Source organism: Aythya marila, assembly GCF_965140915.1.
Source record: "Aythya marila genome assembly, chromosome: 3".
In the NCBI taxonomy this organism is placed as follows: Eukaryota; Metazoa; Chordata; class Aves; order Anseriformes; family Anatidae; genus Aythya; species Aythya marila.
Genome location: NC_139044.1, coordinates 35,083,917 through 35,099,881, shown reverse-complemented (window position 1 = coordinate 35,099,881; position 15,965 = coordinate 35,083,917). Strand labels below are relative to the sequence as shown.

General features: G+C 39.3%; 1 protein-coding gene across 3 annotated transcripts in view; it reads right to left on the bottom strand.

Moving 5' to 3' along the window:
• DAAM2 (dishevelled associated activator of morphogenesis 2) overlaps positions 1 to 15,965 on the bottom strand; it is a 171,690-nt gene that overhangs the window by 62,670 nt on the left and 93,055 nt on the right. For all 3 annotated transcript variants that reach the window (XM_082757200.1, XM_082757202.1, XM_082757201.1), the window contains 2 exons: positions 11,167 to 11,261; positions 3,999 to 4,332 (listed from right to left, as the gene is read on the bottom strand). In XM_082757200.1, the coding sequence (XP_082613326.1) occupies positions 3,999 to 4,332; positions 11,167 to 11,261 (429 nt within the window). The remainder of the gene's footprint in view (positions 1 to 3,998; positions 4,333 to 11,166; positions 11,262 to 15,965) is intronic.

Here is a 15,965-nt window from a genome sequence, read left to right as displayed (position 1 = left end):
TTTAGGAGGAAAAACAAGAGTGTTCTGTCCAAAGCAACCCAGTTAATATTTTCACCAGCAAGTGAAATCAGCTCCTTTCAGTCTGAATCGAACATCTATGTTCACTCCAGACTAAAAGGAAAATTCTTTCTCCCCCAACAGGGCCGCAGCTGTATGGGTGTTTCAGACAGCAAGTTAGGCTGGAAGGTACTGACATGTCCTGAAATACTTTCCTGGGCCACTATAGCACTATGAGTTTGTAACACCAGTTTGACAGAGAGGAGCAGAGTACGATTTATAGGCAAATTAGCACATTTCAAATGAAAATTGGGTGAAGCAAAGGCAGAGCTTTTCCCAAATTGCCTCAGGAATGAGATTTAAGGAATGTCTTTATATTATTGTGGTATTTGAGTAAAGATGAAATACTTCTGTGAAGAGGTCAGTTTTCAATGAATATTTTATTTTTATCCACTATTTTTAATTATCCATTATTATTTTAATTATTATCCATTATTGTTTTATCCTTTATTTTTATCCATTTTGTGGACTGCCTGCCTGTTGGACATTTAAAGGAGAATTATTCCAGGCAGAAGGGCAGCATAAAGAAAAGGTCAAAAATTAAAGAAGGTAAGGGGACCAGCTCAGGCAAGAAGCTGACAAATGTGAGAATATAGGAATAGACGCAACAAAAATTCAGTCACAGACAGATTAGAGAGTCTTGTCGCAAGTACAAAGAGAAAGCTGCTGGTGATGGCCCCGTGAACACACTGAGCGATGGAGATATAGAGTGAAGTTGTAGTACTCGAATGCATTCATTTAAGTGAAGACTGAAGTTTCAAAGGAGAAGAGTAAGTTCTGGTATTTAGGTACTTACTCCTGTATCTGTAAAGTGACTTATCTTGGAAGTTAAGGATTGCATTGAATTTTTCAGTCAAACCCATAAAGGAAATGCTGGCAGTTTTTCCAAAACATTACAGCACAGTTTTAGAATAGTGATCTTCAGTTGGTGTACCCTAGAGCAATTTAATTAAATTGAGATTACAACTGTTTAAATCACCCAGGAATCTCACTCTAATTTGTATTTTGACTGCAGTAACACAAATATAAAACTGCACGTTCCCTATCAAAACACAAGGAGTTGTAACAACACACAGGCAATGATGCAAGTGTAGGAAGAACCACACATGAAGTCCCAGCTTTCCTTCTCTACTAATTCACCAGTTGCTGGTGCTTCTGACTACTCTTGGCTGCCTGTGCCAGGTAGTAAGTGTTGTGCTTAGAAAACTGAGCAGCAACAGCTTCTGACATTCAACTGAGCATGCAGTGTTTTATGGTAACATATTAAATATATAACCTGCACATCACTCCACCACACTTTAACATGTGCAAATTGGAAATAAACAGTGTTTCAATCCAAAGCTGTCAGCAGCAAGTTACCAACAAGGTCATGTTTTAGATGGCTGCCAATAAATAGTTCTGAACATCACTTCCTCATTCTTACAAAACAGCGTGGAATCAGAACGATACAACCCACAATTTTTATTCAGCACCATGACATCCTTATGAAAAGGTAGGAAGGAAATAAGGAAGGAAGGAAGGAAACAAGGAAGGGAATAAAGAGGAAGGAAGGGAGAGAGAGAGAGAAGACAAATTGTACTGGGGAAAAGCAGTTTTGTGTTTCACACGTTTACGTCTTGATTTCTCAATGTACGCACTGCCGGTCATCACAGATGATATGAAGAGAACGGAACACTAAGATTTACTACTATCCGCAAGAGTGGAAAATAATCCAAACACATAGTATACAAATAAAGTGCCAGCTTTCACAGATGAGGATTAATCAATTGACAGCGAAAAGGTTGATAGGAATGAAGAATATTTCCAACCACTGTTGCAAGGAGGGTAACTTAAGGAAGAGGACCAATTACATTGATGTTGTCAGAGGTCAGTGTTACATCTAAGTTATTTATTGGATATTCCAACAAAAGTAAGCTCAGTAAAGCTTCCAGAAGGCCCTGTGCTTTTTTACTTAACAAGAACTTTTTGATTTCCAAATCTGAGAGGCTGAGATTATTCTCCTCTTGGGTATTTTGTCCTTAATTAGGCCATTGTCTTATAGAACTACATCTAGCTGTCCCTTTACAGTTCCCAATTTTATTTTATTTTATTTTTTTTTAACTTCTCACATTAGGATCAGTCTTCAATAATGAACATAGAGCCAAAGGAATTCGCTCCTACTCTGCACATTCAAAATATATTTCTCCCATTCCTGAAGTTTAGTTCTTTTTTAATTACTTTTCAAAGAAAAAAATATATATTTAAAAAAAATATCTCATTTTCCTGTCCTGCCAGATCCCCACTTGTGGGAGATCATTTTCAACATAACAGTGATTAGGTGTGGCCAGCTAAAGTTAACCTAAAGCGGCAAGCTCTAAGCTGTTTGGACACTTCAATATACTGATTGGTACTGCTAATTGCTCAAGATACAGGAAATACCTCCCTAAAGAGTTTGATTTAAAATCTGAAGGAGCTCTTCTGGTATTTGCAAAGTCTAGGTTACAAAGCTTACATTCAGGACTAGGATGAAGAAAAAACAGGCTTTCACTAGCTTGACTACAACTTCATTGTACATTATGTCTTTGAAGTTTAAAGAAAGGCATAGGATAAGCAGTCAGTTCATCCTTTCCTTACGTTGGCCTCCTATAGGTACAATGAGTTACAATGGATGCTGCTTTCTTGATAATAAGCTGCAAGATGATTCTGAGTTACAGGTGTGGGACAACGAAGCCACACACTTGAATGGAAAGAGGCAAAAAGATACAGCACTCTCTTAACTCACAAATCCTAGAATATCAGAGAACCTTCCACTAAAATCTAAGGAAGACCATGACCACATTTGTTCAATCAGTGTTCTGAATATCGCCACTGTCCCTCTATTAGAAGAAAATGACTGAAGGCAAATGGAGGAGGTCTTTGGATGAATGCTTACCTCCTCAAAATTAGGAGAAAAGCTGTTAGAACTCAAGCTATCACTGAATGTAGTGGAAAAAAGCATTCCAGCTTCAAGACACAATTGTTTGTAAACAATTTTGTAAACTCCTGCTAAATCAGGTGTGTTCAGTCTCAATTTAATGACAAACATTGGCAGCTACTGTTCATGAGCACAGATTGTTCTCCATTTACTTTTACATTTGTGAGCTCATTGTACCCCGAAATCTAGCAAAAGGTACTGTGGTAGAAGGTAATGGCTGACACAGACCAGGATCCGGGGCCTATTGGTTGAACACCACCCTTACCATTTCACCTAAGAAAGAGTAGCAAATGGGTAAGGCTACCCCAAAGTTTAGGAACTAAAGGTTCATACACAGCAACAGATTCTTTTGCATCTTTTTGTAAAGGTGCTCAGTTCACTAGGAAGAGGAACAGCCAGAAGTATTCACAATAAAAGCCTGTCAATAATATAGTGACCTACCAAGGTTTCTGAGATTCAGCAAGTTTCCCTTCTATTCTGTGAACAGGAGATATAAGAGGCAGCATTTGATAGGTGGTGATGATTTGTAACTGATTGTTAAGTGACGATTTAAGTGCTCCAATGTTCATTATTTAATCCACCGTTGCCATTATTTAATTTACACCTCTTGTGTTACTAAACAAGCTTAAAATCGGGACAGAGGCTCCTGGAATTCTGTGTCTTCAGCTTCCAGGAAAAAATAAATGATTAGCACCCCAATGACATCAGGTTAGAGTATGAACAGATTAACAGCTTTCATTTAACTTAGCAACTCCCCATTCTAACGTAAAATATAGGAGATCATAAATCAGCATTAATGACAAGCAATCGGGTCTTAAGAAAAAAATAGAAATATAAAAAAAAAAAGATAATCTATTTGAAGTGTTTTTTTCCTAAAACACAATGAGAAATATTGCCTTTTGACTGCTTAGCAATATTGCAATATGTGCACTGTAAAAATCGCTCCTTGGCTGAGATGGCTATTCCTGTCCAAGCATCCTCCCCATACCTGGAATCTTGTCCTTTCTGCAGCATAGACTTGATAGTGAAGCATGGCTTGCAAGACTTTCTTGTGACCATCTGGTACCAAGCAGACAGCCCCTAGGATCTCTAGCACAGCAATCTTGGTCTTGATGTTCTCAGTCCGTAAGCTTTGGGAGATGATGTTGATACTCTCTGGATGAGCCAGGACATGAGCCCGTCCTTGGGAGTTGTTCATCAGTGCCTTGATACACCCTATAACGGATGTGTGTATACGGCTCTCTGAGGTCTCATAGTCCATGCTCTTCAGGAAGTTCAGCAAACAGCTCAGGCCATCCAGCTCAATGAACCTGGTCACAAACCTGAAAAAGCAGGTAGGGAAAATAACAAAAACAATACAAAGGTAATTTATTTATTCAAAAGATACTCAACCCTGTGATCCCAGCATCTGCAAAAGCTGGCTAGCTTAAAGATCACAGGGTAATTCCCAGGTATTCAAGAAAAAAAAAAAAAAAGGAAAAAAAAAAGAGAGAGAGAGAGAGAGAAAGACAGAAAAAAAAATAGCACAGTACCACTGTAACTATTGGCTGTACTAACCCAAGTCCAGACTTCACACTCTGATCCCATGACATATGCAAAGAAACATAATATATGTAAGAGGCACATGTTTTCTGAAGTCTCTTATAATAGCCTTGGCTGCATTGGTGTTTTTTTGTTGTTATTTGCTTGCTTTTGGTTTGAGGAGCTATATTAAGGATGGAGTAGGGCCTCTGTCAACCTGTAGTAGCAATATGTATTGTAATAACACCATAAATTACGGAAATATAGAATTATTCAATTACCTAATGTCAAATGACTAAGCCTACACTGGAAGAAGTGTATTTAGACTACTGAGATCACTGGAGTTCTTTTTCTACCATATTCTAGTATAAAATTTGCTTTTCTTCAGATTAAGATCATGGAAACTGAGTATGGAAATAATACAGAGGAAATTCAAACTAGACCATACAAACAGCCTGCTAGAGAAGTTGACATAAACTGATGGAGTTATACAAATCTGTTCAAACCAATAATTCTAGCAATGTTTCATTTTGAGCTTCCTGGATTAAAAATGGGGATGCAAAGATATGAAATGGGCTGCAAATCATTTCTCAGGATAGCTCTGTTTACCTCCTCTAGCAGGTCATTCAGGTAGATGCAGGTTTTTTTAGAATGCCTGAATACAAACCCATGTGAATTAAATTTGAATCTACCAAAATGTAATCAAGAACAATATGACCATGACCATGTCCTAAACAGCATAATGTAGATGGTTATCTCAAATAAATGAAAAGACTGTTAACAATTGTCACATGTATAACAAATTAAGAATACCTAAGTATTCTTAAGCCTGTATTATTAAGTCTGTATCTTGGAGCTTTTACCCAGCCCCTCTTTCTCCCTGTTGGATATTCCCTAATGTGCTGTCTTTCTCTTATCTATTAATAAGTGAGATGCTGTTCCTAATATCCATCAGGTGGGAAATTTCATATGGAAAGACTCCCAACATTTCAGTGATCTCTGTTAATGTCTCTGCACCGGCAAGACAAACCTTAGACATATATCTCCTGGATAATATGGACTTGACACATGTGGTTACACCTCACACCACAGAGGAATTTTCAGGGCCTACCTGAAAGCTATGCTCATTATGCTGATGGATTTGCCAACTTTCAGCTTATTTGGGCCAGCAATTTGACCAGAAACATGGCAAAGCCTGGTGCTTTCAACAAAGCTTCAGTCTGAGGTTTGGATTTTGTTCAAAACTGAATTTCAAAGTGAATATCAGAATAAGGGCAAGCACACACAGGAACACATGCACACCAAAAATGAAAACAAGGTTTAGTTGAACCCTTCTAAGATGGCCTGCCAAGTTTCACACAGGTTTGACTGCACATTCTTTGGATGCATCATCTTGTGTACCCTAACAAATCATAGGAGGATAAGCCCCTTTGCCTCTAGGCTAGATAGCAGGATCACACATTGTGCAGCAGGAATTTAGTAAGTCACTTGAAGTAGTTTGTTACTTAAACTGGTTATAGAAAGATTAAAAGTTAGCTCAGTTTCTGTAATGCTGCTAGAATGCAAAGAAAGACTGGAATAAGCACATTCATGGCTAAAGGAGTTGCTAAGGATTTCCTGGGAACCCAAATAAGCACGACCTCGATTTGTTATCAAACAATGCAAAGCCGATGCCTTTAGAACATTTCTTTAAACCTGGGACTAAAAATCTGTGTGGATCTTTGCCTGTACTATGGGAGGACTAGTTTAAATTCTCCTTGCTCCTCTTTACCTCCAAGGTTCAGCTCTATGAATCCACCCTACACCTTAGCTATTCCTTCTAAATCCCTTTGTGCACACACACACAAAGGAAAAAATAAAAATAAAAAAGAATGCACGTTTCACTGTTCTCCTCAGTTCATGGCTGCAGGAAGGCATAAGATGGATACCTTTCTCAAGGCATGGAGCTCTACTGACATCCTTAAGAAGCAGCTGAACAAAGGGTCCCTAAACCCTACTTTCAGATGGAACACCTGCTCTTATGACAAACATACAAGATAGTACAACCTTTATGCATCTTGGCCTGCTCTTATGAACAGATGAAAAAAATGAAATGCACAAAAATCACATTGTACCAATTAAGTACAATCCCTTACTAAATTCATTGGCAGAGCAATTTTTTCTAGGCCTGTCTGGATGAGGTCATTCCAAAAAGAAGGCATGCGCAGGAAAGTGGTGTGTGTCACGGACTTTGATTAATGACATAATTTAAAACAATGTTGGGATTTTCCTGTGCTCTTCCTAGTCCAAAGAGCAAACAGTAAGCTGCATTACTCAATAGGAAGCAAAACCAAGTACCTTCCCATTTCAGCTGACATCAGAAGCAGGAATCTAATGATGATTTTCACCTTCCTTCCAAAACACTTAGTCCCCTATTCTCCGGAAAAGACAGAAATCATGCAGAAGGGAGATAAAAGGAGAAATGGTGATAGTTATTTCTGGACAAACAGTCTCAGTATTAGGACCTGCTTGATGTGACCAGGGAAGTATGTGTGTAAATGTCTGTACAAAAAAGAAAAAGAAGTGGGAGTTCAGCTGACAAGCTGAGCACCATAATCTTCATGCTGTTTGATGTTTGTGTATCTGTATGCCTGTAAACACAGATGTGTGTGTATGCACTCACATGTGCAAAGGCAAACCCAACTTATGCAAATAAACTACCTTCTTCCCCACTATATATGCATGCCATAACTAACTGCCATCTTATAAGCCTTGTGTGCTGCAAAGTAAGGTTTTGTTCTAGACTGAAAGGTGTAAAGTTAAGCATATTTGCCAATGTATTCTGGCTAACATACTTAAAAGCTCAAGTGTAAATAAAGTAGGGTGTGTTTTAATAGGTGCTAAACAAGCATATTAAAGCCTAACCTCACCTCAGACTCTCACTTGACCAGTTTAGCACACATTAAAAGGCACAGCACCTTTTAGTCTTTCAAGTTTTAGAGTGTTGATCAGAACATTTTAGCTAGCTCTAATAACGAACCCTTCATCCAAATACAGATGAAGCCTAAAAGGTAATGACCCACTGATGGATTCCAAGTGCCGTGGGGGAAAACTTCCCTGTGAGGCTTGATCCAGTGCAGGAAAGACAGAAAGATCATATGCTGTGGGTGTGCAGAAGGCAGGATGTTCCCACCCAGCTAACAGCCAAGGTTGCACTTCCCTAAAGAATCAGGGGACACATATAATCCTGACAACCACTGGACTGCTGAAAAATTCATCAAAATGGGTTTTGCTTGCTAGAAACATAAATGTTCATCTCCAGTATGAACTGGAATGCAACATGACTAAATCAGGCAAAAATAACAAGAGGTAAATCTGAGTTGAACAGAAGGAGAAAAGCAGACAGAAAAGGGAGTTAGTGCTGATGATTCAGACTAAAGGAGGTATTCTTTTGTGAGTCCAAAAAGTTATTTTTTTCCAGACCTTTGTAAGTTTTTACTTCTGCTGCACTTCTGAACCTCCATTTTTGGGCATTAAAAAAAAAGGGGGGGAGGAAAAAAAAGCTCTTCTCTCCTGCTTCTGTCCAACAGTTTGTCATCACACTTGTTTATAGTCATAAGTTCTTAGAAACCTAAAAGAAAATCTGTTTCCTTACAAGATGCAGATGTGGGGGTTTTGTTCTCTAAGGCTAGGGTTGTTCCTGCGTGCTGGGACATAACCTGGCTTTATTATTTCAGGGCAGCTCCTAAATACCAGAACAAAATGGATTTTCTCAGAGTGAGCCAACTAGCTGCCCAAGGATGCTTCTGTCACCTTTTCTCTAAGGGAAAAATGAACTTGAGTTTAGGAAGATCTGCTTCAGTTTTTGTTGGGGTTAGAACTACTAGACTGGAATACAGGCACAGACTAGTGCCATTACTCTGTGTTTAACACTAGAAGAGATGCAGTTCTACAGTAAAATGAAACCTAGAGCCACACATGCTTTTTTATTATTTTGGGTCCTCTAGATCGGAGAATTTAAGCAGAGGACCCTGCTGGTGAACTGTCAGAGACCCTCTGTACCCTACCCACCATAAACGGATTCCAGACAATCTATCCTGTGTAAATTTAGGTCTCTATTTTCTTCAGAGCTCTGATCAACAGAAGTGGCAAGGAAAACAGGATTAGATGTCCAAATTCAACTAGAAAGACTAGTATTTTGAAGGCTGGGGTATAGTACTGCTTATGAGAGGGATTTGATGGAGCTGAGGGCCTCTCTACTGCAACCTTTCCATCAAGAAGAAATTGGCTTGTTGATCAGGCATTGGCACGCAGCCCATTTGGCAGCTAACGAATTGAGTCGCTGGAAATTAGTTGAGACATAGGACTTAACTCAAAATTTGGCTTGGCTTAACTATTTTAAAAAAAAAGCCCCATAACCATCGCCAGTGATTTAGAAGAGAACACTTTATAGGGCAGCTCATAGATGCTTGTACTGAAGCTTGTTAGGGTTATTATAAACAGATGAAGCAACAGCCTGTTGTCAAGGGGACCCAGCAGAAGCAATATAGGTCTGGTCTGGAAAACCTTGCAATATTTTGAGCAAAAGACATTTACTTCTCTTCTCTTTTGCCTTGCTCTCAGAAAGGAGGCTGAGCTATCCTACTCAAAATGTCAGAGTACAACTACCAAATGGTGGCCACCAACGTATTTCAGCTAGACAGAACAGAGATGCCTGGCTGCTCTGGTTATGCTCAATGATATGAGAAAGCTATCACTTTCAGAGGAAACATCACACCAGTTCCAAATTAATGTAACAGAGTTGCTACATAATGTCTCAGTGGTACAGGTCTTTGGTTAAAAATCCCTGTAAATTTGTAGTGTGACTGTTGTCTTTAGCTTCCATTTTATCATTAAGTCGAGCTGCCTTTTACCATGTTCTCTACTTTTGAATAGTGATATGATCAAACTGTCACTTGTTCTCTTGGACTCTTTCTCAGCACAGGCTACTGTTTCTCCAGTTCCATGTTAAAAGCAGTTACTGTACCCGCATGACTAAAATTACCAAAGCCTGATGAATCCCTATGCTTCAGAATCTGTCTGTGCTTTTTTACAGCCCAGTGAAATAGGAGGTAAACTACCAAGGTTTAAGGTGATGTGCTCAACCTTGCACTTGCTGTGAGCTGAGAAGCTCCATGTAGTCAATGCTAGAAGCTCTGCTGATAATGAAGTAACTTAGCTAAGAGACTCCATTTACATATGTGAGCCCAAAGAGAAGATGTTGCCCACTGCAATACAGCTGCAGCTACAAATCTCCCACCACAAAGGGCTACAACACCTGAGGTGTGATTGCAACTGAATCTCAGCACAAGTTCCATTGTGCTGGAGACTTCCTCCTACCTTTTGTCTTCCTTATTCACTTATCTCTTAGTAATCACTCAGTATCTTGTCATTCGCGCATGAAGAAAGAGACCATAATGATGGCCTCTCTGTATTTGCTTTCTGGCTGCAGAGAGGCGATGTTCCAGCACTTTAAATTCCTAGAGCTCCCTCAGTCTCCTTCACATCTAGCTTTGTACAACAGAGGAGCAGGCTCAACTGCATGAAGCAAGGATGCTTGTCAGGGAGGACTCCTTCTCCAAGTGCTTTCTTAAAGGGCTTTTCTTTTGTTCCTGCCCAGAAGAAACATTAAACATCATGAAAAGAAGAGATGCACATAATCAGCACTTAGCTCTGCAAGGACTCACAAAAATATTTTCACTTCCACTCAGCCTAACTACAGTGCAAATTCTCTTGTGATTATTTTCTGTGGTCTTTTATTTATTTGTTCTGTTTACTTTTTTTTTTTTTTTTTAATTTTTAAATTCCAGAAGATCTGTGTGATTAGGCATTACTGAAGGCCTCTGAAACTATGACTTCAGCATAGTGTGGATGTAAGCACATTTGGTTTATTTTGGGCTTAATACAAAGACATTCAGAAACTTTTTGTTCAAGTTTCTGAATACTTCCCCAAATTGTATCAACTGAATATTTCCCCAAATTGTATCAACTATGGTTATTGCTTCAGCACAATGTCCTTCTAAGTGTTAAATGCAAAAGATTTCTATACTAGTTAATTTGCAATTGCTCAGAGCATTGTTCCCAGAAAAACAAAGATGACCTTACCTTCAAACACACTGTACACAACAAAGACTCGTAACATTTCTGCATGCCACAGTTACACACAGAGCAGGAAGAATGCCAAACCAGGTAAAGTCAGATAGCTGCTTTGTGCCAAAAAAGCTCACATTACTAACGATAGGAAGCTTGAATTCAAAATTCATAGTAGAGGCTGAGATCTTGCCCATCATGAGTCAAATCACATAGGATGTTCAGGGGTCTATGAAGTCAGTAAGTTTGATCTTCACAGTCCTTACCTGTTTGCTCAGATCTGCCACATGTTTTTCACAACAGAATTTGTCTTTTATTTTCCTGAAGCTATATGCTTCAGCATTACTGTGCCCTTCCAGCTAGACAGGTTCAGAACAGGAACCGTAGGGCTCTCTGTGGATTGTATGAACTATCAGAGAATGTTTGTGTGAGGTGAGACAAAGAGGTTTCTGTCCTTGCCACTCCTTCTTGTGCCCCATCTGACCATTGGGAGGCAGTGAGTTGTGATGAAAGATGAACAACATTACCTCATGGGCTGAGTCCGCAGAGCTGTCTTCAAGTCTTCAACTATTTTATTTTTCATTTCTGTTTCTTCTTCATCGAAAGCATACAGCGTCTGCATCTGTTCAGAAAAGGAGATGACAATCAGAAAAGCCTGAGCTGCCTGGAAGCTAAGAGACAGGCCAGGAATTATGAAAAACAACTATCCTATCAACCCACGGAGAAGTGCCTGCCGACCTCTCACCAGGAAAGCAGTGCCTCAGCTACAAAACTCGATCCAGATGAGGCTGCTCATGTGGACTGGCAGCAGCATAGAGCCTTGCCACACTGCCTAAAACTAGGGATCTCACATTACCCCCCAAAAATCATACTTGCCAGGATGCCCTCAGAAAACTACCTAATTTAGAACAGTGATCCACTGTGGTGATCTATGGATATATGAGGAAAAGTTTGTAGAGAGAGGCAAAATCTTATTAGACTGACTTGGCTGGAGGGATTTGAAGTTAAAAAATATATATATATACATACTATATATATATATATAAAAGAAAAAGAAGAAAAAGGAAAGACAACAGACTTCTGTGTTAGGTTTTAAAGCAGAAAAGCTTTTTCTTCAGTTGACTAGACAGCCTACAAGTACCCTGAATTGTAGTTTGTGTACCCAAAAGTTTGACTCTTCTCCTTTACCCTTTTTTTTCAACCTGGTTTAAGATATTAATTTTCTCTATACACTTTGTCCTTGCTAATTGCAAACATTTACTACAAAAAGCAAGAGCATCATAAAATCCTTGTCCCTGTGTTTTAACATGTAAACTGAAGCATTCAGAAAATAGAGCCTATATTTTCATGTTTTTTCCTATTGGGAGCTACCTCTGTCATTTTTCTCCCTGGTACGCAGCTTGCAGGAACTGAAGATTCTGTGGGTCACGGTAAATTAGGGTGAGAGGTGATGAGAGAAATACACACAAAATACAAGGTTCTGAAAATCAGACAAAGCCATTACGAAAAAAAGTGGTATAGCAGGAAATCAGGGCTTCAGATCTACACTTAGCACCACCACAACCTTGCAATATGAAGCAACTCTTCAGCACCCACCCATGTACCATTCGGGCTCACAACTTCAATGAGCGGCTTCATAAACAGTCAAGACACAATGCCGGAAATTCGAAGCCTATACTAATGTCTTCTTAGCCTCTTTAATTGTACAACAGAGATGATAAAAGCTTTTCTTATTGGAAGGAGTTCTGGGGGATATCGCTCAGTGGGATCTGGAAAGCAGTTCTGAACCCCCTCCCAAATGAATACCCCAATTAAACCAGTGTTATCTATCAAGGGTCAGATACTATACCTCTCTGTGGTGGAATCTGAGTACCTAAAGTTATGGCCCACTACTGTGAAATATAGAAGTCTTTATTTAAGTATTTAGCATGCCGAAAAGGAAACCTTCCTCTCACTGGAACTTCCTTTAACTCTCCCACCCTCCCACCCCACCACCTCACTTCCCTTGGAAATGCTCCCATGTTGCTTGCTTTTGCAAACCCCGTAGTGCCAACACATGTCAGATCCTGAGGGTGGTCATTTGGCTACGGGCCGTTGCTGTCTTATGCTGAACAGCTGGCATAAGAAGATGTGTTTAACTCTAGGGGTCCTCTCTCTGATCCTCGCTAAAGTCAAATTCACTCAGTAACAGAGCGAGCTATTTCCTGCCCTAATGGAATGACAGAGCGCTACTGATGGAAAATGAGCTGATGATGTTTTATCTTTTGCCAGCATCCCCCGACAGCCAGAAACATAAATTGAAATGCTTAAGCCAAGCCATATATGATTCCCCTCTTTGAAAAATAAACAGAAATCCTGAACAGGCATTATAGAATCTCAATGGCAGAATCCTGGGGTGTGATTTGGGGTTTGATTTGTATTTTCTTGGGTGACGGCCCATCTGGTCACCTTTCCCTTGGCCCATAAATGCTTCTTTGAAAGGCTCCCACTCCTGCAACAGCTTAATTTCTGCTCTGAGCCATTGTGGGGGGGAAGCAAATGGATGGCAGGAAGGTGCTCAACAGTATTTCGTTGAGAGTGAAAAAGGCCCACTTCCAAATGAAACAAATACAAATAATCCTGCCTTTACAACTGAGGGCGATTATAGAAAACCCCTTTTCTAAAGCTGCAGGCAGCCAAGAGCCCTTCATTTCTCACCCCTGTGCATGGCCAGGAACTCAAATCCTCATGCCCTCTCTAAAGACAGCCTCGTCAGTCATGCATTTACATTATGAAATAACTTTCTCGGCAAGAGTTATAGAAAACACAACTGTCCCTGGGAGACAGAGGGGAGGGAACTGTCGTTATTTGAGGCTGGATTTCATTAATGTGGCTGGCTGATGCACTGCTTCCCTGAACTACAAACCGTACTCTAGTACTAACATCTGCTGGGCTGAGGATGCAGCTAGCTACTGTCAGTTAACCAAAACTGTTTCACCCAAGGAATAGGAAGCAAAACAGTGCCAGGTCCTCATCGGGTCCCTAAAAGGCAGTATACATATGAATCTGTTTCATAAGCATATTTTGCATATTTTAAATTTTCCAGATTAAGGGCATCACCCAGGAAAGCATGACATCTAGCTATCTGATTTGCCAAGTCAAAAAAAAAAAAAAAAAAAGTATATGTGAAAAAATCATTCACACAGAACTGTACATGTAAAACTTCAGGTAGTCCAAGAAACTGCTTTTGAAAATCTTGATTTTATTCAAAGCATCAAGTAAATTCTCAGACCTTATTCTAATAGCTAATCATTCCCCTAAACTACCAGGAAGGCAAATAGACCACCATAATGACAGCACATTAGGAAAGAGGCACCAATAATAATAATAAATATATCAACTAACAGCAGAAAGGAACTATATGATTGACCTAGTTTCATGCCGATCTCACACAAATGAAAAGAAAAATGAAGCAAACAGAGTAAGTAGTGAAAAAGCAACCAAGACATTCTGATTTATCACTATAGACCAAGTTCTTTCTTTAGGTCTTACCTAAATCATAACTATTATCACTACTGAAATCATTTCCAAACAAATAGAAGTGAAATTAAAGTTTAATAATAAATTATTGTATTGCATGCCTCTTATGACATATCTGGACAACACTATTTTAAAACATTTCTTTAAAGAAAAGAGGTCAGTTGAAATTCAAGGTGCACCACATCTCTAGCTATATTGAGGCCAAACTAAGAGAGTAAACTACAAATCATAAACTATGAATAAACTACGAATAGATGTATTACAAAAACAAACAAACAAACAAAAAAAACTTTCAGGCAAATAATTTTAAAGTAACACGGATGCCACCTAACCCAGAAAGAGAAGAGTTATCGTCCTCTTGCTAAATTCTGGTGAATGGGCATCCACCCACCTCATACTCTCATCTGAGCAATCTCTCCAGAAAAACACTGTTCACATGAAAATCTCTCTCTGGAAATGCAGGTACAGCCAAGCTCATCAACGCACTGCTGTGCTGTCAGAACTTTTCCTTTCCAGTAAAATGAAGGCTGTGTTTATTTGTGCTGCCAAGCAGGTAGTATCATGGAGTGATGAGGGCAAGAGGAGCACAGGGAAGTTTCTTGTGATATAAACAGGGCAGCTGCTGCATTTTTAAGAAAAGTTCTGTCTGTTGATGAATCAGTAGAAGATAGCAATGACCTTGATAATGGAAACGATCTCTGACTGTGGGCCTGCAACCTGCCTGCAGTCACCAGCCTTATTGACATCATGATGTCAACAGCAGCATGTTGACATTAGAGGACTGGGCAAATTTGGAGGCTCCTCTTTCTAACTTAGATATCATTAGCAACCATGCCTTTCTCTTAGGGGTGGGTCTAGAAGACATTCTACCAAGGATCTTCTTGAGACTTTCCTCCCAGTCCTGAAGGATGGGACATTCCCTCCACAGGAATTGCGTACTGCGAGTTAGTAAAGAGATTCGGTTTTACTGTTATACACTCTCATGAGAATTAGGATTAAAAACTACTAACATTTAAAAAGTCACGGTAACAGAAACAATTGTGGGAACAGACTTGCGCCTAAAATGCATGGCTTTTTGAACTACTGTGAAAGTGCTTCCCAACATAGTGGTCTAGGGTTACAAGTAGGGAATGTCAAACATGTCAGGAATCACCACATTGCTCTCAAGCATAATCTATGAGGGACAGATATGATTGGTAACGCTGCAGCAGATCTTCTGAGAAAATGATCCCTGAGTGCAGGGGCCTTGGCCTCCTGAAATCCACAAAAAGATACCTAATGATATCCATGGGATGCCATTTTCATTTTATCAGCGGGTAGGAAGAACTATTTTGCCAAGCTAGTATTTAGAACAGAACCTCGTATTTAAAGAAAATTATATCAAAAAAGACGTGAAAGCTGCATGTAAAATGATTCTTATGTACTTACTTCACAGAAGATGCAAAGATTAAATTTTATTTTTAAAAAAACAGGACTTAAAGCATTTTAAACTAACACTTCTGTGATTATTGCTACCATTTCAACTCTAATACTTCTTGCCATATTTCTAATTAAAATACAGCAATACCTGATAGTGCCCAGGAGACGCAAACTGAAGTAGACTAGACAGTGTCAGGAAGCAACATGAAACATGCTTTTCTTTCACCACTTCTTAGCCAACTGTACTTGGATGAAGTTAAAAAAAATTACAAAAAAACCCTCCATCACTAAATTTAGGACTGAAATTATAAGGGACCCAAAATAACCATTTGGAAGTTAAGAATCTCAGAGGTCTAAATAATAATGAAGAGAACATGTCTTTTAAAGC